Source organism: Choloepus didactylus, chromosome 6 (assembly GCF_015220235.1).
Source record: "Choloepus didactylus isolate mChoDid1 chromosome 6, mChoDid1.pri, whole genome shotgun sequence".
Taxonomy (NCBI): Eukaryota; Metazoa; Chordata; class Mammalia; order Pilosa; family Megalonychidae; genus Choloepus; species Choloepus didactylus.
This window is the reverse complement of record NC_051312.1, coordinates 44366168-44391889: the sequence shown is the minus strand read 5'-3', so window position 1 is coordinate 44391889 and position 25722 is coordinate 44366168. Positions and strand designations below refer to the sequence as shown.

Sequence of the window (25722 nt, the reverse complement as noted above, 5' to 3'; positions counted from 1 at the left end):
TTATAAAATTCACTTATAATGTACTACCAGCAGTGTGGCCCAGTAATGAGACATGAACTTAAAGTTGGGGGATAATGTCTTTTTCTTTCATTCCCATGATTGCAGCTTTGCATCTCAGAGACAATAACAAGAGTATCACTTGGATGCTCTTCTCAACTGTGAGACCCAGTTAGATGCAGCTCCCATTCCTTGTGACAGGACTTGGGTCTGGTCAAGAATGAGTGGGAGAGGGCCATGGCAGCAGGGTCAGATCAGTAACTCATAATCCATCTGCTTTGCTCCCCACCGCCACACCTAGATCCTGTTGAACGGAGCCATCACAGGCCAGCTCTCAATTTGAGCTCCTTCCAGAGCTGGGTTATGCTGGGAATCTCCGTTTGGGCATCAGGTATACCAGCTGCCAGCAGCTTCCATGGCAGGGGCAGTTTTGCCCATAGCTCAGATTCGAGTGGAAGGTGGGAAGACACTTGCTCCTTCTGGGAAGCCATGTCAAGCCTCATTCAATGTTCCCCAAGTATCTCTGTGCAAATGGCCTCCCAAGGAACGTCTACACTAAGCCTCAACATCCGTGGCAGCTATCCTATTTTTAAAGGTGCCAGGCATCCTGCATGCAGAGTGCTGTGAAAACTCACATCCGAGCCCAGAGAAACACTACCTCCAAGAGCCTTAAAATAGAACTCACGTAGAGTCCTAGAATGTCAGTGCCGGCACATAGTAGGCAACAGAAGGCTGAACCCTGAGAAGCTGTGGAAGAGGATGCGTAGAGAAGTCCAACCACTTGTTGGAAGTCATAGAGTTAAAGGCAGAGCTGGGACTTACTCAGATGGCCTGACCACCACTGAGTTCTCTCACAGACTGTGCTGCATGTTAAACTCTTGGATGCAGTCTTACTGCAGCCAGGGCCAATGGTAAGCCATGTTGAAGTGATCAGCTATTGGAAACGGTAGAGAATGGGAGACAGCATTCCCTGGAGTGAGGCAGAGTGCTCTCTGCTCCAGCCTGGCCATGTGTGTTTGTGCAGGGAAAGGGGGAGCCCAGAATTGGCAGAGCATGGAAAGAACAGGCATTGGTCTGGGAAGACAATGGCATGCAGAGAGAATTCAGAAGCAATTAGAAGGGAAGCTTCTGAGAACAACAGAGTCAAGCTCCCAAGAAAGAAGCGGGGAGGGGGGGGGGGACCAAGAGCCAATTGTAGACCCATTCTGAGGATGCTAAAGAGGCCATGGCTTGGATTAATAATAGTAATGGTCATAGACCTAAATAAAGGGTGGAATGGTGGCTACCAGGATTAGATGGTAGGCAAGATGCCACACGTTTTACATCTATTACCTCTTTTGCCAATAGTCGTCCTTTGAGCCTTATAGGGCTAAGTAATTAACCCAAGGTCAGACAGTTAGTTAGTTGCTGAGCAAGTTATGTTTGACTCCAAAAATCCAGCTGCCAAATAGCACAGTCAAGTAGCTTAAGTTGAAGTTGAGGAGCTAGAGACACTGACACAGAGTCCTCTGGCTGAGTTTTTTATTCAAGGAAACTGTTTGGACATTGAACCCCATCTGGATGCCAACTATAGTCTACCCAAGCCCAAGCCACCATCATCTCTCACCCTAAAACTTGTAAAAGCCCTCTAACTGACCTTCCCACCTCTCTCCTTGTCTACCTAAAATCAATAGGTCCCTACAGCTACCTATAGCCTTATCTATCCCCATTGCTGCCAGAATGATCTTTTAAAAATAGGAACACAGTCACCTCCCTATTTAAAACCCTCTTAGAATAAGAGCCAGAATTCTGGCCCACCAGGTCCTAGCTGAGCTGGGTTTTGCCTTCTTCTGACATCATCTCATCCCTTCTCCCACTCACTACACTCCCCTCACACTGCCCTCCTCTCTGTTCTCTGAGCACAAGGTTTCTGTCACCTTGGCTAAGGCTGCCTCCTCGCTGGGGACAGCTCACCTTCCTGTTTCCATCTCTGTGTCTAACTGTGGTTGGGAAGCCCCCTCCATCCAAGAGAAGTTACTTTAAATCATTCCAACTATACCTCATGGGCACGGAAGGTCTCTCTTGTACCCTTTCTCCCTGGTAATGCAAAGTCACACTCTGGAAAGAGTTCCCCTTTCTCAAGCTCTCTCCAAGGCCCTAAGATCATGGGATTGTACGAAGTTTAAGATCCTTTTTCTCTGGGATACCTGAAGACAAGCGTAAGGTACCCATACCCCATCCTCCCCCTGAGGAAAAGGATTCTGTACTATTTTTCTTCTGAAAATCCAAACTCAACAGGACCATGAGCCTGGGCTTAGCTGGGGGCTACGTGTTCAGTCTTTAAATGAGTTTTGCCCATGGAGGGGTGGGATTGTGTGAGGTTAGGGCAAGGAATGGCTGAGTCCCATAGTCTAAGTTTCAGGGAGTGTCCATTGCCCTGGGCACTATGTGCAAAGACTGTCCATCCACCAGAGCAGTCATCGAGCATGAGCTTGGCTGGCACCACAAAAACTCACCACTAAGATGAGAGAGCATCAGCTCCAAGTGCCCACCTGCCCCTTGGTCCAGCCTTGGTGGCTGAAGTGAAGGGCCTCTCCTTCTGGCAGGGAGCATGGTCAGGACTGGGCACAGGAAGGAGGCCCGAATCTGTCTTTCCCTGTCCTTCCCGTGCCCCTGCCCTGAGCCCCAGTCTTCAACCAGCTCAGCTTCCAGCAGCTATAGCTTCCTAGTGCTCTTTCCAGAATGTTAAGAATAGACTTGGCACCCAGTTGTGTCTATCACCTAAAGGAAAGCAAATTCATCTTTCTAAGCAGGCTGTTTTGAGAGGCAAACACGTTATACAGAGGAAGCACCAAGCTGTAAGCACCACTTCCTTCTTCAGACATTCTAGACACTCTCTGTCCAACTTCCCCTACATGGAATGGTTTCCTTTAACAAAACTCCATGCTACCATTGCCTTCAAAGAGGCATTTGAAGTCAGAAAACGTACCCCAACCCAGAAGAATGTGGACTCAGTGGTGGTGGGCAATCGCATTTTGAAGGCACTGGGAACACAGGCTTCTCCTCTAAACTACCATTTCCTAAGTTCATTTCTTGTTGTTTCCCAGGAAATGGCTGAAGGAGGCCCTCAACCTTTGGTTCTCAGCTCTGCTCCCCACATGGACTAATGGGAACAGAGGTGTATTCCAACCTAAGCTGGCCTTGGGACTAGACAATGGGCTGGTGAGTGGAGACTAATACCAGCTTACTCTGCAGTTCTACACAGCAGAATCACCTGTTTTTGAAAATCAGTTTTTAGAAAGTTACACGTCTATATGCAGTTAGTGGGAATATACATTGCTACAAAATTTTATAGAGCCATTTTTTAACATCCAGCAAATTTAAAATGTAAAATGCTTTGGCAGAACATTTTTACTTCTAGGAATTTATCCTCTAGAAACACTACGTAATTGTGGAAAATGAAAGAGAGAGATGATTCTAAAACACTGTTAAATGAAAAGGCAAGGTGCAACACAGTACATATAATACAGCACCATATGGGTTGAATATCTCAAAGCTTATGCATATATATGCACATGAATGGGTAAAGAAAATATCTATGAGGAAACATAAAATTCTCAATATAATTAGCTCTAGAGAAGGGAAGTCAGGGATTTTGAACTTTTGATTTATGCAAAATTTATACACTTCTATACAATTTAAACTTTTTCACAATCCTCATGTATTACTTCCACAATTTAAAAAAGACCCAAACCTCAGGCCCACTTCTGCAGATTCTGATTCTGTAGGGCGTGTGTACTTTTTAAAGCTGCCACAAGTGGTTTTGCTCAGTTGCTAAGATTGAGAACCACTGGGTGCTGTAGAGGGTTGTGGGCAAGAGTGAAAAAACGTACCCTTGGACGATACAGAAACAGGAACAAAAAGTAGGAAAGCTACAGTGTCAACTCTCACGATCAGTGGAATCAAATTGAGAGTTCAGAAACAGACCCTCACATCTATGGTCAGTTGATTTTTGACAAGGCTGCCAAATCCACTCAACTGGGACAGAACAGTCTCTTCAACAAATAGTGCTGGGAGAATTGGATATCCATAACCAAAAGAATGAAAGAAGAACCCTATCTCCCACCTTATACAAAAATTAACTCAAAATGGATCAAAGACCTAAATATAAGAGATAGGACCATAAAATTCCTAGAAGAAAAGGTAGGGTAGCATTTTCAAGATCTTGTGATAGGAGGTGGTTTCTTAGACTTTATACCCAAAGCACAAGCAACAAAAGAAGAAATAGATAAATGGGACCTCCTCAAAATTGAATATTTTTGGGCATAAAGGACTTTGTTAAAAACGTGAGAAGGCAGCCTATGCAATGGGAGAAAATATTTGGAAACCACATATCCGAGTATATAAATATTTAATATCCGAATATATAAATATTTAATATCCAGAATATATAAAGAAATCCTACAACTCAACAATAAAAAGACAAACAGCCCAATTTAAAAATGGGCAAAAGACTTGAATAGATACTTTCCCAATTAGGAAATACAAATTGCTAAAAAGCACATGAAAAGATGTTTAACTTCACTACCTATTAGGGAAATGCAAATCAAAACCACAGTGAGATATCATTTCATACCTTCTAGAATGGCCACTATCCAAAAACACAGAAAATTACAAGTGTTGGAGAGGATGTGGAGAAATAGGAACACTTAATTCACTGATGCTGAGAATGTAGAACGGGGCAACTTCTGTGGAAGGCAGTTTGGCGCTTCCTCAGGAAGCTAAGTATAGAATTGCCATATGATCCAGCAATTCTGCTACTAGGTATTAATCAGAAGAACTGAAAGTGGGGACACAAACAGATATTTGAACACCGATGTTCATACCGGCATTGTTTTCAGTTGCCAAAAGATGGAAACAACCGAAGTGTCCATCAACTGAAGAATGGATAAACACAGTGTGGTATATACACACAATGGCATATTATTCAGCTGTAAGAAGGAATGAAGTCCTGATGCATGTGACAACTTGGATGAACCTTGAAAACATTATGAGTGAAATAAGCCAGACACAAAAGGACAAACATTCTATGGTCTCACTATTATGAACTAATTATAATGAGCAAACTCTTGGAGTTAAAATCTAGATTATAGATTGCCAGGAGATAGAACAAGGGTAGAGAATGGGGAGCTGATGCTTAATTTGTACAGAATTTTTAGTAAGGTTGATTGTAAATGTTTGGAAATGGACAGAGGTGATGATAGCACATTACTGTGAGTGTAATTAACAGTGCTCAATTACGGGTGTGGTTATGGTTGAAAGAGGAAGTTTAGGGTCATGTATGTCACTAGAAGGAAGGATAAAACATGAGACTATATAACTGTGGTTAATTGTATAAATATAAGAATGTTCTCACATGAACTACAACAAATTTATGCCACTATTATAAGGTATTAATAATAAGGGATATATGGGGAAAATACAACTAATGCATACTCAACAACAGTAATATTGCAAGTTTTTTTCATAAATTATAACAAAGGTACTACACCAATAATAAGTGTCAATAATGGGTGGGGGGGGTTGAAGGGGTATGGGATTTTTCTTTTCGGAGCAATGAGAATGTTCTCAAATTGACTGTGGTGATGAACGCACAACCCTGTGATTATACTGAGAGCCATTGATTATACACTTTGGATGGATTGTATGGTGTGAGAAAGAAAGGAAGGAAGGAAGGGAGGGAGGGAGGGAGGAGCAAAAGACAAAAGGGAGAAAGAGAGAAAGAGGATCCCACTGCAGAGAGACAGGAAGTGAGCTGAAAAAAATGGAAGGTTGAAAAAAAAAAAAGAATCTACGAGACTCCAATCCCAAGATCTTGCCCCAGCTCACCTCATTCGACAGAGATGGGCTTGGACAGAGATAATTAAGCATTAAGAAAGATGCTACCTAGAGCTGGTTTGTTGGAACAGTGAAGAGGCAAGAACATAAAAATGTCAGGTTACCTGTTGAAAACAGGCTTGCACCAGGTTTTCAGGGAAGAGATTCCGAATCAGGTCCAGGAATGCATCGAGGCTGGACACTTCATCGTTCTTCTTGCCAGGCCCCAGCTGCTTCTTGAGTTTGGGATTCCCTGGGTGGATGGCTAAGACCAAGATGACCCCCAGCACGGCGGCGATGATGGTCGTGGACATGTAATACACCATGGCTCTCGTGCCTAGGCGGCCACTGGCTTTAGCATCCAGACCTGCTAGCCCTGGTGGAGAAGGAATTCAGAAGGATGAATTAATTACACTATGCTTCTGTTCATTACCTGTCTCTCTGCGCCTGTAAACTTTGGCTCCATGTTACGTCAATTAATCACTGGTTAATTTAACCTCCTATTACTGAATATTCTGTCAATTCTACACTTTACAATTCTATTTTCCAAAGACATTTTGGAGATTCTAGAGAACTGGGAAGAGTTGGAGATCATCTGGTTCAGCGTTTACAAACTGGTTCATGACAACTTTTTTGTCAGTCTGCAATAGTGAGTTAAAGTTGAATATATTCCCTTTTTAATTCTGAAATTATGTCCTTTTTACTTTTTTGATGTTAAGATATCCTTTCTTTTATGAAGTGATGGTGCTGTATGTGCTAGTTTTTTACTTATTATTATTTTTTAATGTCTTCACTTGGGGGAAAAAGAAAACTTGGTAATCCCATGTTCTGCTCAAACCTTCTTTTGAATATATTACTTATAACTGAGCCTGGAAACAGTGATCTAGCAAAACCCTCTAGTTTCCCAAAGGTGAAATGAGGAAGACCACACTGCCTGACTGTTGCAGGCATCAGAGATCATGAACGTCAAGCACCCCACACAAAGGTGAACACTCCATTGACAACACAGGGGGGTCTGTGATTGTTAGAGGAAATTCCAAACAAGTCATGAAAACTCCGGCCTCCACTGGGTTTTTTCCCAGTGTTCCTTCAATTTTCCACTTCCTTGTTTCAGTTCCAGCTTTTGCTAGAGAGCAAGACTGAACCCCTTTCTGAGGATCAGTTCTTTTTGCCATGTAGGAGAAAGTCACTGACATTAACTTATCTGAATTAAACTGACCCATAAATGACCCACATCTCCTTACAACCTAAAGTCTAATTATAGCCAAATGGAAGTTAGGTTTCCTTGCCAGGCTGGCCAGCGTAGGATCTGTTAAACAGGTATTAAGAGGATTTTCTTTGGTTTGGAAGAGGAACACTAAATTATTTTTTAATGTTTAATATTTACTAGCCCAGCTTCCCTCAGTCTGGGGCTGAATGGTAAGAACCCATCAGCCTCAGAATTCCTGTGTTTCCAGCCACTAGGTCTACTGGTCAACCATCTCTGAAAGTGTAGAACAACCTCACTTAGCCTCTGACTCCCCTGGGTGCTCAATCCACAAGGGCAACTTTCTCAAGGTGGCCTCGCTCCTTGGCAACCTGATATGAACCAATGTCCAGCTTCCCACCCTCAATTCAGAGCTCAGGCTCTAAACTCTGCCAATTTAAGCCCATGAAGAAGGAAAAAAAAAAAGCAAAATGAAAAATTCTTTCAAATAAAATAATTCTGTTAGCCAAAAACAAGTGAACATGATGCCACAAACTTAAGGCAACTTTCTTCTGAAAAACTCAAAGGGTTCCCATGGCTAGCATTTCCTTTATTTTTAATGCTCACCTCCTTCCATGTTAAAATAAATAATAAAGAGAAAGTTTCCTTTTCTATTTATCACCTTTATTTATCACTTTCTGAACAAAAAGATAAAAAATTGAGAAAGTATATATTACACATCCATATCACTACAGATGGCATTACTTTTAGCATGTGGCTATATTTCCTTTTCTTCTTTGTTGCTAGAGAGACTGAAGGACTGACAAAAAGACGGCAAGCTTTTTTTTCTAAGGATTGATTATCACTCTTTTAGAGACAGGAAAACCAAGGCTCTGAAGTGAAATGATCCAATGTGACCATCTAGGTCATTTTACTTATTCAATTAATGGAACCCCTACCAAATCGAGGTTATATGGCCAATTCAAAAGTTGAAGCAAGAAGCTAATCCACTTGGACAGCTAGAGAGGTGGGCTTACCTGTGATTAAACTGGAGATGATTAGAGGGAGAATGAGCATTTTTAGCATCCTCATGAGTATATCCCCTGGGAAGGCTATTAACATAACCATATCAGGGTGGATAGGAGATGCCAGACGAAGGAGCCCTCCACACACTGCCCCCAGGATGACACCTGTAAGGAAGAAAAAAGAGCTGAATTTACTTTTGCCCTAGTCAAATGAATAACTATGGGGGCTTATTTCAGCGGCATTGACCTTTTTTATGTGTCTCCCTTATCAGATGATGAATAACATGTAACAGAAACACTGTTACATACATGATTTTGATGACTAGTGAAAGAACTTTCTGTAGCTCTATTCTGTAACTGTTCTGAAAAACAGTATTGGAAGAGTTAAGGTGAGCCTTCTCAAGGCTTTATGGGTAACATGAAATGGCAACTTTACCCCCCTCCTTTGAGGATATTGTGCACTAACAGGCTTGCAGGGATTGGCAGTAGAAATGACTCACGGCACCCGACACTGCTTCTCCTCCCAGCCTAGGTCTGGCTGCATGGCATTTTGTTTAGTGCGTTTCTTCCCTTTTTAACTGGATGCCCGATAAAAGGAACATTTAACTGGCCAAGCTGGTGTGAGCTCCTTTCTTTCATCTATTTTCTTGACCTTCCAATAATTTCCCCACAGCTCACTCTCAAGAATTTTTATCTTTCTATAATCTTTGGATTTGCTGATCTTATAGGTGATCCAGGAGGGTCTCTAAAATATACATAATTAGGGAGGAAACAATTTGGGCAGAGATGCTGGCAGGAGCCTTTCACTTTGCACATTCAAAGACCCCACAAGAAAAACTTCAGATCTCTCCAAACAGATGGCCAACATAAACAACACTCACAGAAACCACAAATCAGATCATGGTTATCACACTTACAGTAAGGGAGGGAGGAGGTTCCTCGGAACATGGGTCATGGTGTTGATTCCAGGGATGCAGAGGGAGTAATGTGGCTGAAAGCCTGATCTTTTTTCCTCTACAGATGAAAAATGTACTGCCCAACTTCTTCAAAATCTATGATGAACCACTTATGTGGAGGGTAATCCTTGGAAAGACCCTACCACTGCCTGTGGTTTTTCTTTTATTAAGTGAACTAAGCGGTGGAAAGCTCCCAGTCCTGATCATACTTCACTGACATCCAAGATGAGTGACCCCAAACAGAGGCCATCAGCATGGAGGGCGTGCATGAGGGGGCATGTGGATGCCTGCAGGTGGATGAGGGTACATGGGGGTAATTGGGGGTACATGCATGGGGGTAGATGGGGGTGGATGGGAGAGATGCATTATCCACTGTCTCTCTGTGTAGCTAAAGAACAAGCAAAGGATTGAGAAAGGAAATGGTGTGGTTGTCATTACAAGAAACTACCATTTGCCCTGTTTTCAATTAACATTGGTTGAAAACCACAGACCAAGATTGTATCAAGAGTCAATATGAAAGAACAGCCCTGGCTTGGGTGAGGCCTGAAGCAGAGGAGCAAGGCTTGCAAGATGGGGCTGAGCAGATCAAGGCATCAGGAAAAGCCTCTTTCACACTGACCTCATTAGCTAATGTGCTAAATTAATCAGCGTCAGTGAGGTGTTCAGAGAAAGTAAGGTCTTGGGAGCTCACTTAGTGAGGTTTTCTGCAACTTTCACCTTTATCTTGAGGCAGTTATTTCTCTAAATGTTGTCTACTGACCACCTGCATTGGAATTACCTAGAAGGTTTGTTAAGATGCAAATTCCAGGGCCTCCCTCTGGATGGCCCAAAGCAAAGTCTTCGTGAATATTGCTTGGGGAACTGTATGTTAACACCCTTGCAAGAACTTTATATACACACTAAAATTTGAGAACCTCTAGGATCCAATACAATAAATGCTGGAGCATGTGAGGGAGAAGATTATGCTATGGAGGCAGTGATACCTGGGCAAGTGGGAACTTAGGGACGTGGCTACTTTTACAGGGGGAGGGCTGGCTTCCTGGGACCAGCTTCCCCAAGAGAGCCAAGAGACCCAGAGAAGAAGGGTGGGGGGTGAAGTGGCCTCAGGCACCTACCAAACACTGTCAGAGTGAGCAGGAGATTCTTCCCCAGCTTGTCGCATAAGCGCAGGCCCAGATGCCGATGCTTTGGCTCTTCTGAGCTGAGGTGGCTGTCGTGCATTCGCACTTCGACCTGCTTGGGCATATTGTTGGCACTAAGACAGAAAGGAAGGCAGTGATTAGAGGTAGCTGGGCACTTTGCCTACATAGTTTAAAGGGCTCAGTTAATAGGAAGCCAAACCGTCCCACCCCACTCAAGGCCTAGCTGGGAATCTAGAACACTTAGCAGGAAAAAGCAAAAAAAAAGAATGACTCACGGTACCCTGGTTTCCAGTTCCCCTATAAGCAGGGCACTAGGAGACACTGAACACCTATGTGCCAGGTATTTTGTACCAATTTTCATCAGAGCCTCAGTAAATAAAAGGAACACCACGGCCAGTGACGGAGTTTTTCTAAGAGATACTACCAGAGGAACTGTGGAAGGCAGAGTAACTTGCCCAAGGTCACAAAGCTAAAACAATGACGACAATGAAAACCAGAGATTCAGACCCAAATACGTCCGGCTCCAAAACCTGAGCTCTTTCTACTGCTCTAAATTGTTGTTGTCTTGTCTTTTCTTTTTTGTAATGACAACAACAAAAAGGTGGACTTCTGAATAATCTAAGGTCAGGAGAGTCACAGCCTGAGTTGGGCCAAAATTAAAATGCCTCTGAGCTCAAGCTTTCCCTATCCTGGACATGTAAAAGTCACAAATGCTGACAGTCCAAGCTTCATCTCCCTTTTGGAAGAGATGGTTTACCAATTTAAATAAATAAATAAATAAATATATAAATAAAACCTGTTTTGATTTTTCAACGGTCACTTATCTTATTAGGACATTGCTAAGCTGCCCAAGACTCTGCATTCAAAGTCCAAGAAGAATGGCTTTAAGAAGCATTTTGATAAAACCATCCTCAACCATGGATACAGCCAAATCCTGCACCAGCTAAACCTGGTGACCCCAAGCTGTGCTGGGAACCTGCTCGGTGGAGCCCTTACACCAGTGATACCCCATTTCTCAGCTTTGATGTTTCATGCACCAATAAGATTTCAAATTTAACCTTGGGCATTGGCATAGGGAGACCAATTTTTCACTTTGACAACTTAGGACATTTTTGTTAGCTGCCATTTACAATCACCATCATTCAGTAAAAGAAAAAAATAAACAAAACTTTAACAACTAGAAAGAAAGCAGGCTTCTTGTCTGAATAAGTGGCAGTGCCTTCCAAGCTAGGTGGATGTTACCATTACCCAGATGTTCTCACCACTGGAGCAAGCTGTGTTTGGAATCAACAGCAATCTGCAGACCTGTAGTCTGGAGTCACTTTTTGCTGTTATTACAAAAGACAATTTTAGAGTGGTAGAACAAGCTCAGGTTTTGGAGCCAGACATAGCTGGGATTGAATCCACAATTTTTAGGGGAGCCTTGCAACCTTGGGCAAGTTACTGTCTGTAAAATGGGGCAGTGGTTTGGAAATAGCATGGGTTTTAGAGTTGAATCTTGACTCCATTACTTGTTAGCTGCGTGGTGGGGAGAAAGATAGGCCTGTTACCTATCTCGTGAAAATTCGACATAAAACATGGGTTAGGGGACCAGCATGGTACTGGACACAGGTTGCTCCCTTCTCCAGGGAATGTGAAGAGAAAGCCAACACTCACCAAATTTATGGCAAGGATGATGTACAACTCAGGGGACCCCTTGGCTGTACCACCATTCCAACAATTCACCCCGAACTTAGCTTCCAGTCTTACAGCTAAGACCTGGGACCCTAACACAACTAATTACTTTGTCACAACAAGCTGCCTAATATACTTCCTATCAAAACACTTTAAAATGGAGAAAAATGTTGAATGGTCTGGTGGAGTACCCAGATAAAAATATTAATCAAAAACATAAGGGTCTTAGTCCCCTGCTAATGGCCTTTTTTTCTACTCATCTAGTTAAATTACCAGGCAACCTCTGACTTCCTGTCAACTATCTAAAAAAGAAAATAGGACATGACTTCTCACAGCACATGGACAAGGATCCATCTGATCAATGAGCAAGAGATACCACTTCCTCCCATCCCCAGATGAAGCAGACAGAAATGCTCTTTTTGTGACACAGTGAGCAAAATGATCAAAACGATCTGTTAACATTAGACCCTATTCCTATGTTTGCGGTATTTGAGATTTTTTTTTACATTTTTAACCATTTCTGTCTAGTAATCTGAAGCTCTAAACCACAAAAAAGTCATTAAAATATGGAGATATACACGTTCTGAAATGGTGAGTGCATTTCTCTGTGATCTCTACAATCCCCTTGAGAATGCAATCTCACCTTCTGCTTTGTTTGAATCCCTCCTGCATTGAAATTAGAACCAGACACATGGTTGGTATTCAAGTGAGACTAACAAGTATTTAAAGTAAACATTCTGGCAAGATCAATATGATGTAATCAAAGTGTCAGGCATCGAAACAGCCATGTCAAAGTGGAATGCACAAAAATTAGGTTAACACACACACCCGTTCCAGCAATGGGGCTCATGTCTGTTGCACACATTGTTTAGTTGCACAAAACTGCTGCATAATTTTTAGGCTGTGACCAAATATCTCTGAAGTCCTGAGTCAAAACAGCCACATCAAAGTAGTAGCATCTAAATGTCATGAACCCACAAGTATTTATTGAGAGGATTCCTGTAACTTGCCCTCTTGGAATTAAACAGATGCTTCAGCTACTTAAGAGTTCCTGAAATTGCACTTAGAAAATAAATCAGGGCCTCCGCCTACAGCTCTTACACAGGGAGTCCCCTAAGAACTCTGCAAAGATTCCATACCACTCGAGCCCTTCGCTTCATCCCCTGGGACACAAAGAAAGCCCAGATTTTTAATAAATTATAATAGTATCATTTACTAAGAGCTCATGGCATATCCTAGTTCAGACAGCATTTCAAAACCCTTGGAGCTGTTTCTAAGCCCTGCAGAAGAAGGGATATAGTTCTTAAAAGTGCATTCACACACAAACAGCTATATAAATGCTGATTACTGAGCACATATAGGAACAGTGGTAATAAGGAGGATAATTTGTATTTATTGAGCATCCTCCTTGTATCAGACCCTGCACCAATTAATGAGTAAGATATAATGATTTCTCCTAAGGAGCCTTTACCAGAAGGGAAGGCAGAAAGCACATTGTGCTGTAATTGTCTGCTTTACATACAGGCCTTGATAATCTGTGCACAGGATGCTATTGGAAATCGTGAGAGTGATGCCCAACCCAGGTTTGGGAAGGAGGAAAGGCACAGGAAGGTCTGATGCCAGAATTAGATCTTAAAGGGTGAATTTAACTTAAAGGTCTATATCCTCCATCTGTCAATGAATCCTGGGAGGGCAGGACGGTGATCTTTTATACCTAGGACAAACTGCTTGAAAAATGTTTGCTAAAACAAATAAAAAAATGAAAAAGCAGCCATAAAGGGCACTTTCTTTCTCCTGGGAACAAAACCCTTCTGAGAGACTGCCAGCACACCACTTCAGCAAGCCTCTTACTGTTCTCGTATTTATTCCACAAACTGCTATTGGGCACACATCGCAGCTCCCACACTGTTCAAGGCACTGGAGATATCGCGGTAAACAAAAAAGATAAAGTCCTTGCTCTCATGGAGTGTACTTTTAGTGGGAGCACAAATAAGTGGGTAAATATATTTCAAGTGGAGATAAGTGCTGTGAGGAGGGTGAGGGGAGGGGTGGGGGTGACAGGTGACAGGTGAGGCTATTTTGCGTCATGTGGTTGGGGCAGGCTTCTGCAATAAGGGGACATTTGAACAGACACCTGGAGAAAATGAGGGGTCTCTTAACTGAATTCTGCATTTAGCCCAGAACTTAGAAAATTAACTGAATAGATACCATTTAGAAACCTGTATTTCCAACCGAGAGCGTGAAGCTCCCATCAGATGCGATTCCTGGTGACCACATGTTGGTTTCTGAGCATGGACACTGATTCAGATGAGTGTCAAAGTGGTGAGCAATGTCTTAGCTAACACTAGGCTCTATCACTACCATGAATATGATGGGGGTTCCATGATTGTCTCCGCTCCCAGCAAGAGAACTGATTATCAGGGAGGGGTGAGTTGGAGAGAGTTGGAGGGCTTGATCGCACAACAGCCTACAGGTTCTCTTCCATGGTAATGAGCAGGACGAGCAGGACCATCCAGTCTGGATAAGTTCACTGGATAAAACAAATAAATTATTTCAAGTGTGCTCTCTTATCCCCTTATGAACACAACCTTCCTACATTCTGTGGCTGTGCAGACAGAACAGAGCAAGCAAGGAAGTTGAAAGCCCAGGTGTGGCTTGCATACACCAAATCCACTGGGCCTGATGCTCTCCAACACTGGTGTCCACCTCTATTGCTACTTCAGTGCCTCCCGGACGGAGGATTTAGAAATGCAATTCCTTAATATTAGAGGTTTCAATAAGCAGACTCAGCCATATCTCTCTAATGACCTCCGGTGCCCAACAAAGTAAGGCCATGTGATGGGTCAGCTGTTTGGATAATTAGAAACTTGAACAATGAGCCTATAATTTCCTTTAGCGTTTGCCTCTCCACTGAATTATTTAAACAGCTGTTAATTTCACAATTACTGCCTGGTTCTTTCTCACATAAATCCATGTGACTCTGGTTTCAATGGCAGGCTCAGCTTATCGTGTGAAACATCCTCTGTGACTCGAGAGGGAATGTGTAATGGGGCTGGTGCTATGTTTTAACCTATTCTCAGAAGCTGTTTTTCATTAGCATTTGATTTCCCTTGCTCTGCCAAGAGCCTCTAATAATAGGCTCATTCGATGTGGTGCTGGGTTCAGATTTCCTGCCTACACACTTCAGTGTTGCCTTATCTGGCGCTAAATTCTTATTCCTCCTTTGCTGGTTGAATGAACATTTCTCCAGGGAACCGAAAAGCAGCTAGTGTGTTGTGCCTGGAGGAGGTAAGGCCAGGGTTAGGCATCAACCATCCAGTCCTCTGCTGTCCAAGTCCATCTCTCCCCATCCCAACCACTCCTTAGTTCAGGACCTGGGGAGACAAGGGGAGACAACATCCCAAAATCCCAAAACTGCCCTAATGGGGATACTAGGTCAGACTCTCAAGGATGAAAATAATGCTTGTTGAGGGGGTTTTCCCTAAAGTGGTTGGCATGTTTGGGAAAGAATGCTGGAAATAACACTGGTTTCAGCTCTGAGTAGTGAGTACCACGAGGGGCAATAATTACAGCTGTGACTTTCCCTGGCTCCCTAAAGAATGCCCCTCTGCTGTGAAAAAGCCTGGTTCTCTAAGCCAGCCTGGCATTTCCAGCAGCCCTCCAGTCCCACTGCCCTTGCTGTAAAACCTGGTTTAAAACTGTGTCCAGGCTGCTGATTGACCCAGAGGTCAGAGTCTATCTTCAACAGCCACTGTGTCCTTGTAGATCCAGCAAATGAAACCCAAGAGGGTTCACAACCTCCAAAGTCTCCTTTAGTCACTTCTTCTGTTCACTTTTGACCAGTGTCCATTTGCTAGATCACAAACATACTTCCTTTATATAAAGGGCCTGCCAGTGAACCACTCCAGACTTCACAAATGATAGGTCTTTTCAGATTTCACAAATGATATCTCTTTTCTATAGTTTCCTCCTGAATATCTGAGGGTCTGGCTAAAAAGCATGGTGTACGGCTCTCTTGAATCATGACAGAATTGGATCTAGTGGCCAAAAGGGACTGGATAAGACTGGAGGACAGGAAGCCTGGGTTCTAATCCCAGCTCTGCCTCTAAATGTTTATGTCAGAAGTACTATAAGGACAAAATGGATGAGAAGTTACTTGCCATGATTCAACTGTCAAAAGGATAAAGTGCTATGAAATGATAAAAACACACTCTTATTGTAAGATACCAATAGGGTTTGTGTATTAATTTTAGCCCATTTTTATTTTTTAGATCCCAGGCTTTAAAATAAGAGGCTTGGATCAGAAGTTCTTTAAAGTTCTAAAATTCTGTGACTGTTAATTCTCCAGAAAACAAAATAAGAGTATTAATAGCTCTCCATTCCATAGATGTAGCCTCCATCCCAGCTGCCCAGGACTGAACAAGCTCAGAGTTTACTGTGAGAGGAGTCATTTCATCAGCCATGAAGAGAGAGTCCAAGTGGCATTGCAACCCTCACAGGGAGATGCAGGAGGGTGACTTAGAAACAAAAGACAAACTGCTACCCAACAACTGTTTCTTTATGTCCTTACCTCCATTTTAACTTCTATCTTTTCTACAAAAAGCATGTCTTTCTAACATCACCAAAATGGAATGAAGGGCCAAATTCAGGATGTAATTCAAATGTGGGCATCTTCTTAACCCCATCTGCCCTCGACCACGTCTAGTTTTCTAAGATGGGCCAGTGCCATGGGAACATGGTCAAACAGGTGCACTGGAATTGGGGCCGGACAACTTACAAACTCACTACTAAATCATTAATCAAGCTATGACCTATGTCATTCACAGTCAGCCCCTACAGAAATTGAGAGATGGCACACACAGAAACATTAAAAACAAAAAGTTGATGGAAAGGATTCTTCTCTTCTTATCACTTCCCAGGCCAGGGGACTCAAACCAGCTAATGACATGAGTGGCAAGTATAGAATCAGTTGGGGCCTTTGGGAGTCCACACACATGGGCCAAAAAAGAAGCAGGAGGAGACAAAATTCTGAAGGGATGAATAAAAATAGCATTAGTTTTGTCCAGGAACAGAAGTTGGAACACCAGCTCTGATTAGCAGCCACCAGAAGGAAACTCTGAGGAATGCAATTACATAATTACATGGTCATTGGATTTGTTGATAAAATCTCCCTTTTCCAGCTGTGGCTGGATCAAGCAACTTAATCTCTTGGATAATAACACCCAACTCACTGGGTCATTGAAGAGTTCCAATGAGATAATACTTATGAAAGCACCAAAAGAGTAGTAGATATTCAATTTTAGTTTCCTTTCGTTGACTTCAATATCTGAATTGGTGCACTGTGATCGTTTATGGTTGAGTTTCAGTAAACCTCTTTAGCAAACTAGTATTTATGCTTTTTGCAAAGAGAAAGCCCCAGAAAGGTCAGAGCAGGTGGGAGCCTGGGGAGTTCCCATTGCTGTGGGCCCTCTTATGGTGGAATTACTTACAAAGGACATCAGGAGCACAACCTTAAATATAAAACCTCTGGAATTTTGTGCAATCCTCCCCAGGGCAGAGACTCAAACCAGCCTTGAATCCAAAAGATTTGCCGATGCCCGGAAAGGTCCACCACCCAAAACAGAAATAAAACACTGAGCAACAGGGAAACCCAGGGCCAAATGAGAGACTGGGGTGGGGTGTTTGATCATCCCAAATTGGGAGCCTCTTTTAAAAATAAAGGTTACGCCATGGTCTGGGAGCACACTGGCCAGCCTAGTCCCTAGAGGTATGTCAGCTCTGAAGTAATTGCTACCCACCTCTGGTTCATGGAACAACATGGAAGAACATTTGAAAGCTTCAAACAACTCAAATAGACTGGAGATTCACACAGCACACACTCTGGGTTTTGAGCCACAGGAAACTTGGCCCCATTTCCAGCTGAATAAGTCAGTTGGCCTTTAAGCCAGCTGTTCTCTCTGGCTGAAATGTCTTCCCCAACCCATCCTCCAACTCAGCCTTCTTGGTCTACCTTCTGTTTCCCCTTCAAAATTCAACTCAAGGATGACTTTCCTCAGGAACTTGACTCCCAAGTTTGCTTTCTAGATGCTCCCCTTGCAATTTACCATATTACCTGTGCTTGCTTCTCTCAAAGCATTTATCACATTGCACTGGAATCATTAATTTACTTGTGTTTTCTCCACTAGAGAGTTTCTCCAATATAAATGCTTTGAGACCTTGTCTTACTTGATTCTGTCTCCCTAGAACCTAAGTTGGTTCCTGGCACATAGTAGGTACTCAATTATTATAGAAAAATTGAATGAATGAAAGAATGGGTGATTAGATAAAAAAAAAAAAAGGTTCTATGTGACACTGAGTTCTAGGAGGTAGTGTTTGGAGGCCAAGTTAATCCGAGAAGAAGAGAGAAAAGAGTGCAAGGAGATCGGAAATGCCTTCAGGTGAGAAGTCCCATCCTACAAGACAGGGGACACCTGCATTAGAAAAAACAAGCAGGTGGCAGAAAGGGCAGATCACCACCCCACAGGGCTGGCCCTTCCCTACTGGCTGCTTTGATCAAGCTGCTCTGCCCAAGGCATGGTGGCCTCAGTGCTCCCAGCCCTTGGGAGGGATGATGGAGTCTTGAGCTAGTCTGGATGAGTTCCAGTCTGGGCTCAGGCCAACAAGGCTTTCAGGGGAATCTGATGAAGACACAGGAAGATGCCCTAGTCGTGGAAGTTCGAGACCCTGGATCTCTTATGTCCCAACTGCCAAGCACCAACATCTGCAAATCTGAACCCTCAAAATTGTCATTCTTCAACCAGAGAACATGAGTGCTCATGTCCTCTCCAAAGGTCAATGAAATTCCAATTGCAATGAGGGTCTTGGTTAACAGAGTTCTGGATTTGGCCCTAGGGCCTGGGATGTTCTTCTTCCGGCCCCTGGAGCTTCCCAAGCTGAGTCTTCCCAATCAGTCTTCCAGAAAGGGAGTGGCTGGGATATTGACTAAGAACCAGCTTAATTAGTTACAGCACCTTTAGGTACCAGGTAGAAACTGGGTGGGGTATATAATAGCCGGGAACTTTCTGGGTATTTTGGTCATACCGTACACTTGGTTTCTTCATTGAGGTCTTCTCCCTTCCTCAAGCAGAGCATGTGCACCTTTTCTCTTCTTCCCAGATTGAGCATCCAACCTTGCAATGCAACATCAATGCCAAGCAAAAGGACAAGTCACCATCTTGACTATACAAATGGCGAAATTTCCCAGGGCTGGCATTCCAGACACACACTTCACTTTTATGGGGTGATGTTTAAGGGTGTCCTCAAAGTTTCTCCATCATCCTTCAAGTCCCCTTCTTTTGGTCCAATATTCCCTCTTGAGAGACCTGTCCCTTTGCATTCCAAATGGGAACCGAGATTTAAGCCAGAGACCCCTGGAAAAAGCAACCCATCATTGATATCCGTGCGTGAAGGAACTTCTCAGATACCTCCTGAAGAATAGGATTTGCTGGGGGGAACTGTGAGGCCCTTGACGTGAGTACTTGCCAGAAGAACCACATTCAGAAGACCAATGAAAGAGGCAGGGTCAAGACACTGGACAAAACTTTGCCAGCTGCACACCACAGCCCAGCATCAGTCCTGAAGCCAACTCTTTTTAAAAACCTGTGAATCCTGGGGATTTCTTAGATTCTTAAACCCTAGGGGTTTTCTTCTTAATCTGGATGCTAGTTTCACATGTGTGTTCTATTTGTGAACATTAATCAAGCTGTTCACTTAAGATGCATGCATTTTTTTTGTAAGTAAGCATGTTATATTTGAATAAAAAGTTTAAAAATAACAGGCAAAACTAAATTATGGTGTGATTATAGATACAGCATATCTTTATTTGGCCCCCAAATGGCTGATTCCCATATTAGCAAATTTGCTAGCAAAAGGACATGTGCTAATTTTTCCCAAAGAACATTGGATGGGGGTGTGTTAGTCTCCTTTGAATGAAACAAAAACACTGTGGGCTTTGGGAGAGCCCCAGTTATGAGGTTTCTGAATAAAGAGAGTGGTCTCACTGGCTGAATAGGAAGTTCATGTGCTTTATCTTCCTTCATCTCTTCTGTGCCCTTAACTGCAAAGCACCCCAACGTATTATCTTATCTTCACTATCACCTTGCGAGGTCAATAGGACCACAGCGATTATTTCCATTCGTCTTAGTTTGCCAGGGCTGCTATGATAAATACCACTGACTGGTTGGCTTAAACAGCAGGAAATTATTGTCTCACAGTTGGGGAGGCAAGAAGTCTAACATCAACCTGTCAGCAGACCGTGCTTCCTCCAAGGGCCGTAGGGTTCTGGCAGTGGCTTGCCTGCAACCCATAATTCAGTCTCCACCTCCAGCACATGCCACCTGTCTCCTCCTTATTCCTACTCCTGGGTCCAAATGTCCTCTGCTTTAAGGACACCAGTCATATTGGAGTAAGGCCCACCCTGATTCAGTTTGGCCTCATCTTATTAGGATCATCAAAGATCTTATTTACAAATGGGTTCACATCCACAAGATCAGGAGTTAGGACTTGAGCATGTCTTTGTGGGGGACATAATTCAATTCAAAACACCATTTTATAGATGAGAAGGCTGAAGCTCAAGGAAGTAACTGTTTTCCCTAAATATGGAATTAGAAATCAGGTCTCCTAATTCCTTATCTAAGACTTTTCTGTGGCAGAAGCTTCTCATTGCCACCCCCAAATCCATTTCCCCCTTTTTTAGGGGCAACAAAGTGTCCAGCTAGGAAAAAAAATGTACATTTATCAGCATGCCTTGCAAGTAGGGTGGCCACATTACCAGATTCTGGCCAATGAGATGTCAGCTAAAATTATTGATGGGTCTTTCCAGAAAGGTCATTAAAAGGTGAACTTAAATGGAATGCTCTACCCCCAGACCCTGTTCTTCCCCTTTTATCTTCCTGGATGAAGACATGATAGGTGATCTCCAGCAGCCATTCTGAAGCATGAGGGCAATATCTTAAGGATAATGAAGCAAAAAGCCAGAAGGAGCTTAGATCCCTAGTGACATGGTAGGGCCACTATGCCAACCCTGGATTGTTCCAGATTTTTCATTTTGTGAAAGAAAGATAAGCATCTATCTTATTTAAGCCTCTATTACTTGGATTTTCTATTACAAATATCTAACCCAAATACCCGAACACCCAATTGAAAATCTTCGTGCCCTGCCAGATTGCCCTTCACCCTAAGTTAAGAGTCAATTTGGGGGAGCAAGATTTGGAAATCTGGGTTAGAAATCTGGCCAGGTCTTTCGGTTGGGGAGACAAGGCATCCAGGTCCACAGGGAACTCTTGGTTAGTCATCTTCTGTGCTCAAGAATACATTGTATTGATGGATGTATCTTGAAGACAACATGTTGAATGAAATAAGCCAGACTCAAAATGTCAAATATTGTATGATCTCACTTACATGAAATATCTGGAATAAGCAAATTCATAGAGACAAAAAGTAGATTACAGGTAGCAAGGCGTGGATAAAGGGAACAGGGAAGTTACTGTTTAATGGGTATAGAGTTTCTATTTGGGGTGATGAAAAAGTTTTGGTAAGAGATGGTGATGCTGGCAGCACAACATGTGAAGGTAATTAATATCACTGAATTGTACACATGAAAGTAGTTGAAATGGGAAATTTTGTGTTGAATAATTGTTACCTCATCAAAAAAGAATTCTAAAAAAAAAAAAATACATCACATGAAAGTTTAAGAGTATCAGATAGCTGGCAACACGCACAGGGTTCCAGGATTCCAGCCTGTAGGGCCCATGCTGACCAAACAAATATAAAGGCTAGGGGAAGGCCCGGTGGAAATGTAATGACTTCAGTACTCAGGTGTCAGAGTGTAAGGAATTCCATGAGAGAAATCTCTGCAGGCTCTTCTCCTTTGTTCATCTGCTGCTATTCTACCCAATAACCAAACAATAACCAACATCTCATCAATTTAACTTTTTGACAAATAATAACACTTGCCTAGTTCATAAAGTATTTTCACATTCGTTAATTTACCGTGTCTTCACAGCATCCCTCAGAGGGAAGGAATTATTTCTGTCTTAGACATGAAGAGACAGGCTCCAGGGGATTCTGAAACTTGCCCAAATTCACAAAGCTTCAAAGCAGCGGAGCTGGGATTTGAACCAGGCAGGGCTGCAGCCAGAGTAAAGTCCCCTGCTTTGAGTCCAGGGCTGTTTGGGTAAACCCTCTCTAGGGGTGTTTGGAGAGTGATGGGTGCATACATATTTCCATCCTCACTGAAACACTAGAGACCCATGAGTCATGGATTCCTAGCATCAGGAGGACCTGGAGAAGGAAAACAGAGAGAGGAGCCTGCTGCTAGTGAGGGGAAAGCCAAGTGAGCTCTGGAAAACCACCACCCTGCTGCCTGCCTTAGGTGGTCCATGCTCCTGGCCCCGTGGCTCATCAGTACTATCATGGAAAGAGGCACCCACTTAACTGACTCCCTCCCCTCGGGCAACCAGGGCACACAGGAACCATCGTGCTGTCCCTGAGTCTGACAGCACACGCTAGTGTGAAATTACAAGTGTCACTCCATCTCTGGTCCTTGACCAGGAAGGACTCCCCACCTCTGATGGACTGAAACATCTGGTAATTGGTAATAATAAGGATAAGGATAATGAAGAGAACTCATTTAATTCTCACAATAACCTCATGAGGTAGATAGTATTATTGTCAGCTGTATTAGTTTCCTAGGGCTTCCATAACAAAATATACAAACTGGGTGCTTAAAAAAAACATGCAAAAATTTATTGTCTCACGTTCCAGAGGCTAGAAGTCCAAACTGAAGGTGCCAGCAAGGCCATCTCCCTCTGAAATCCGTAGAGGAGCATCCTTCCCAGACCCTCCCTAGATTCTGGGGGTTTGCCAGCAATCCCTGGGGCTCCTTGGGTTTTAGATGCAGCACTTTAAACTCATCATCATATGATATTCCCTGTGTTTCTTCTCCTCTTCTTATGAAGACACCAGTCATAATGGATTGAGGCTCATCCTATGACAGTATGACGGTGGCTGAACTTATTCCATCTGCAACGAACCTGTTTCCAAGTAAGGTCACAGTCTAAGGTACTGGGCATTAGGACTTCAACATATCTTTGGGGTGATGCAATTCTACCCATAACATCGACCTTTACAGAAGGGGAAACTGAAGGATCAAATGGTTAAATTACTTGCCCAATGTCACAAAGTTAGCAGGTAATAGAGTAAGGATTTGAACCCAGGCAGTCCTGAACATGGAAGAACTTGTTGACTCGTTCTCTCTTCTCCAGCCTGGGAAAACACGCTCTGTATATTAGGTGATTTTGTGCTAGTAATGAGACTTGACACTAAACATTTTGGCAAAAAGAGTGACTTTGCTTTGGGGGAGAAAATATCAGAGAGAAGAAGGCTGAGGCCCAGTCCAAACCAGACTTCAATGCAAGAACCTATGCAAAATACTCATGGGATCCCCAAATTTTAGGATTGGAGAGGTCCTGAGTCCTCCCCCACAAAACTCTGGGCCAGTGGCCCCAAATCTGTCTCCGGATCACTTGTTAAAGTATACATTTCCAAGCCCCATCCCTAAAGATCCTAATTAAATGAGTCTGGGCAGAGCCTAGAGCTCTGGACTTTTTGAAAGCTTCCAGGTGACTTTGTTGCAGCCAATTCATGTGCTGATGTCTGATTAATGCCTGAATAGTTACAGTGAATGGAAGCGTTTTACTGTATGTGTCTGACCCTCTCGCCACTGGACACCTCTGGCTATTAGGAACATCTTCCTTTATGGTGAGCCTAAATCTGTTTCCTGGTAGCTTTTACCCCACTGGTTATTTTTCTACCCTGTGGAGCCACCTAAAAATAATAGGTACCGTCAGGCAATGTACTAGACAGTTTAAGTGCATGATCTCATTGACTCCTCAAAACACTCTCATTAGTAGATATTGTTATAATTCCTTCTTTATATGAAAACACTGGACCAGAGAAAGGTGATTTAATTTGCACCAAGTCAGAACACTGGTGAGTGGCTGAGTTGGGATTGGTACCTAGGTCTACCTGAAAAAGGTGCTATGTTTTTAATCACAACAAAACATAAAGTCTAACCCCTTCTCCGTCCACCAGTCCTACAGATATATGAGGGCAGCTCTCCTCTCTGCCCTGGGTTTCTCCTCCACAGGTTCCTCACCATCCCGGCCGCAGCCCTCCAAACCTTGCACATCCCTCCCAATGTGCTTCCTAGGGAGGGAAGCAACCTTCCAGGTGAGGTCTGGCCACACCCACGCTCTCCTGAGCCAATCAAGGGCAGGCTTTCTAGCCCTCACCTGCAAGCACATGAGAATCCACCCGAGCTGCAGTTTCAGGCCTGCATTTGAAGAATGAAGGACAGTAGCTAATGTCACACTTACAAAAGAATTACTAGGGAGTACTAGTAACAAAAATAATAGACATCATTTCTTGACTTTTTTATTATGTACAGGTGATAGGCAGAGTAATGAACACCCCTATCACCCCCCAGAGATATCTACATTCTAATCCCTGGAACCTATAAACATGTCCTATTATATGGCAAAGAGGAATTAAGGTTGCAGATGCCATTAAGTTTGCTGATCAGCTAACATTGGGATTGGAAAATTATCCTGGGTTATCCAGATGAGTCCAATAAAAAAGTAAATGTCCTTATAAGTGGAAGAGGGAGGCAGGAGAGAGAGAGATGGCAGCATGAGAAAGACTCAGCCTGACGTCGCTGGTTTAGAAGATGGATGAATGGGGATGGGAGCCAAAGAATGCCTGTGGCTTCTGGAAGCTGGCAAAGCAAGGAAACAGATTTTGCTTCAAGCCTCCAGAAAGGGTGGCAGCCCTGCCAACACCTTGATTTTAGGCCAGTAGACCTACTTCAGGATTCTGACCTCCAAAATTGTAAGATAATAAATTTGTGTTGAGTTAAGCCACTAAATTAGTGGCAATTTGTTATAGCCTTAATAAGAAACTAATACAGTATCAAATCCTATGACAGATATTTTCTACATTAATTTGATGTTTGCAACTAGCATGAGAGGCAATGTGGTAGGTACTGAGTTTCCTATCAATACCCATTCCTCTCCTTTTTCTAGAGCTGTGGTAGAGAGGTGATGTGCTTGGTCAAATACTTGCTTCTCAGAATCCCTTACTGAGACACTACCCTTCTCCACTTCTTTTTGCCCCTGGTAAAGACAGACTAAAGTAAGCTCTTTCTCTCCTTAGCTAACAACATGCTTTTAAAGGCTGGGCAACATGATGGCCCTAAATGGCTCCTATCACCCAAGGAAGCTTTTCAGGGCCTCCCTGGGTACTTCTGCCTTTTCTTACTTTCGTTCTTTCTAATGAGCCACTAGATTTGTGGGAGCTTATCAATTATCTAAATAATCAGTCCTTGCTGATTTGACCATTAATGCCAATCACTTCTTAACTAGTTTGAAATGCTCATCTTATAACTGATATAACCTGAGCCATCCAATCAACACTGATGGGTAATTCTCTTACTAGGAAAATTCCTCATTAGGAGAAGAATGTGCACATCTCAGGATGGCGGTTTATCAAGACTGGTTGACTCAGTTGTTCTGTATCGATGTGGCACAGTCCACACTGTAGAATACACCCTCTTTCATTACCTTTTTCTCTCTTTTTAAGAGAGAGACGTAGTTCATGGTATAGTTCACAGAATTGTCTTACTTCATATGTTGGAACCTGAAATAATTGGTTTGTTGATGTTGCTCCTTTGAATTACCCTTTGAATAAGCTTTCTTGGGCTCCCATCTACTTTTCATGCCCCAACACCCTGTTTTGCACATCTCATCACATTCATATTATTTGCTTAATGTCTGAATGCCTTCCTCACT

The 25722-nt window shown here is 43.0% G+C and overlaps 1 protein-coding gene and 1 long non-coding RNA gene across 4 annotated transcripts in view; one reads left to right on the top strand and one right to left on the bottom strand.

Annotated features, from left to right (window-relative positions):
• Positions 1-25722, bottom strand: part of SLC1A2 (solute carrier family 1 member 2) — a 171927-nt gene that overhangs the window by 67413 nt on the left and 78792 nt on the right. For all 3 annotated transcript variants that reach the window (XM_037838851.1, XM_037838850.1, XM_037838848.1), the window contains exons 2-4: positions 10136-10275; positions 8077-8229; positions 5979-6229 (exon numbers count right to left, since the gene is read on the bottom strand). In XM_037838851.1, the coding sequence (XP_037694779.1) occupies positions 5979-6229; positions 8077-8229; positions 10136-10275 (544 nt within the window). The remainder of the gene's footprint in view (positions 1-5978; positions 6230-8076; positions 8230-10135; positions 10276-25722) is intronic.
• LOC119536167 overlaps positions 1-25722 on the top strand; it is a 56924-nt gene that overhangs the window by 28865 nt on the left and 2337 nt on the right. The window contains exon 2 of the long non-coding RNA XR_005217366.1: positions 22834-22918. This is a non-coding gene — a long non-coding RNA (uncharacterized LOC119536167). The remainder of the gene's footprint in view (positions 1-22833; positions 22919-25722) is intronic.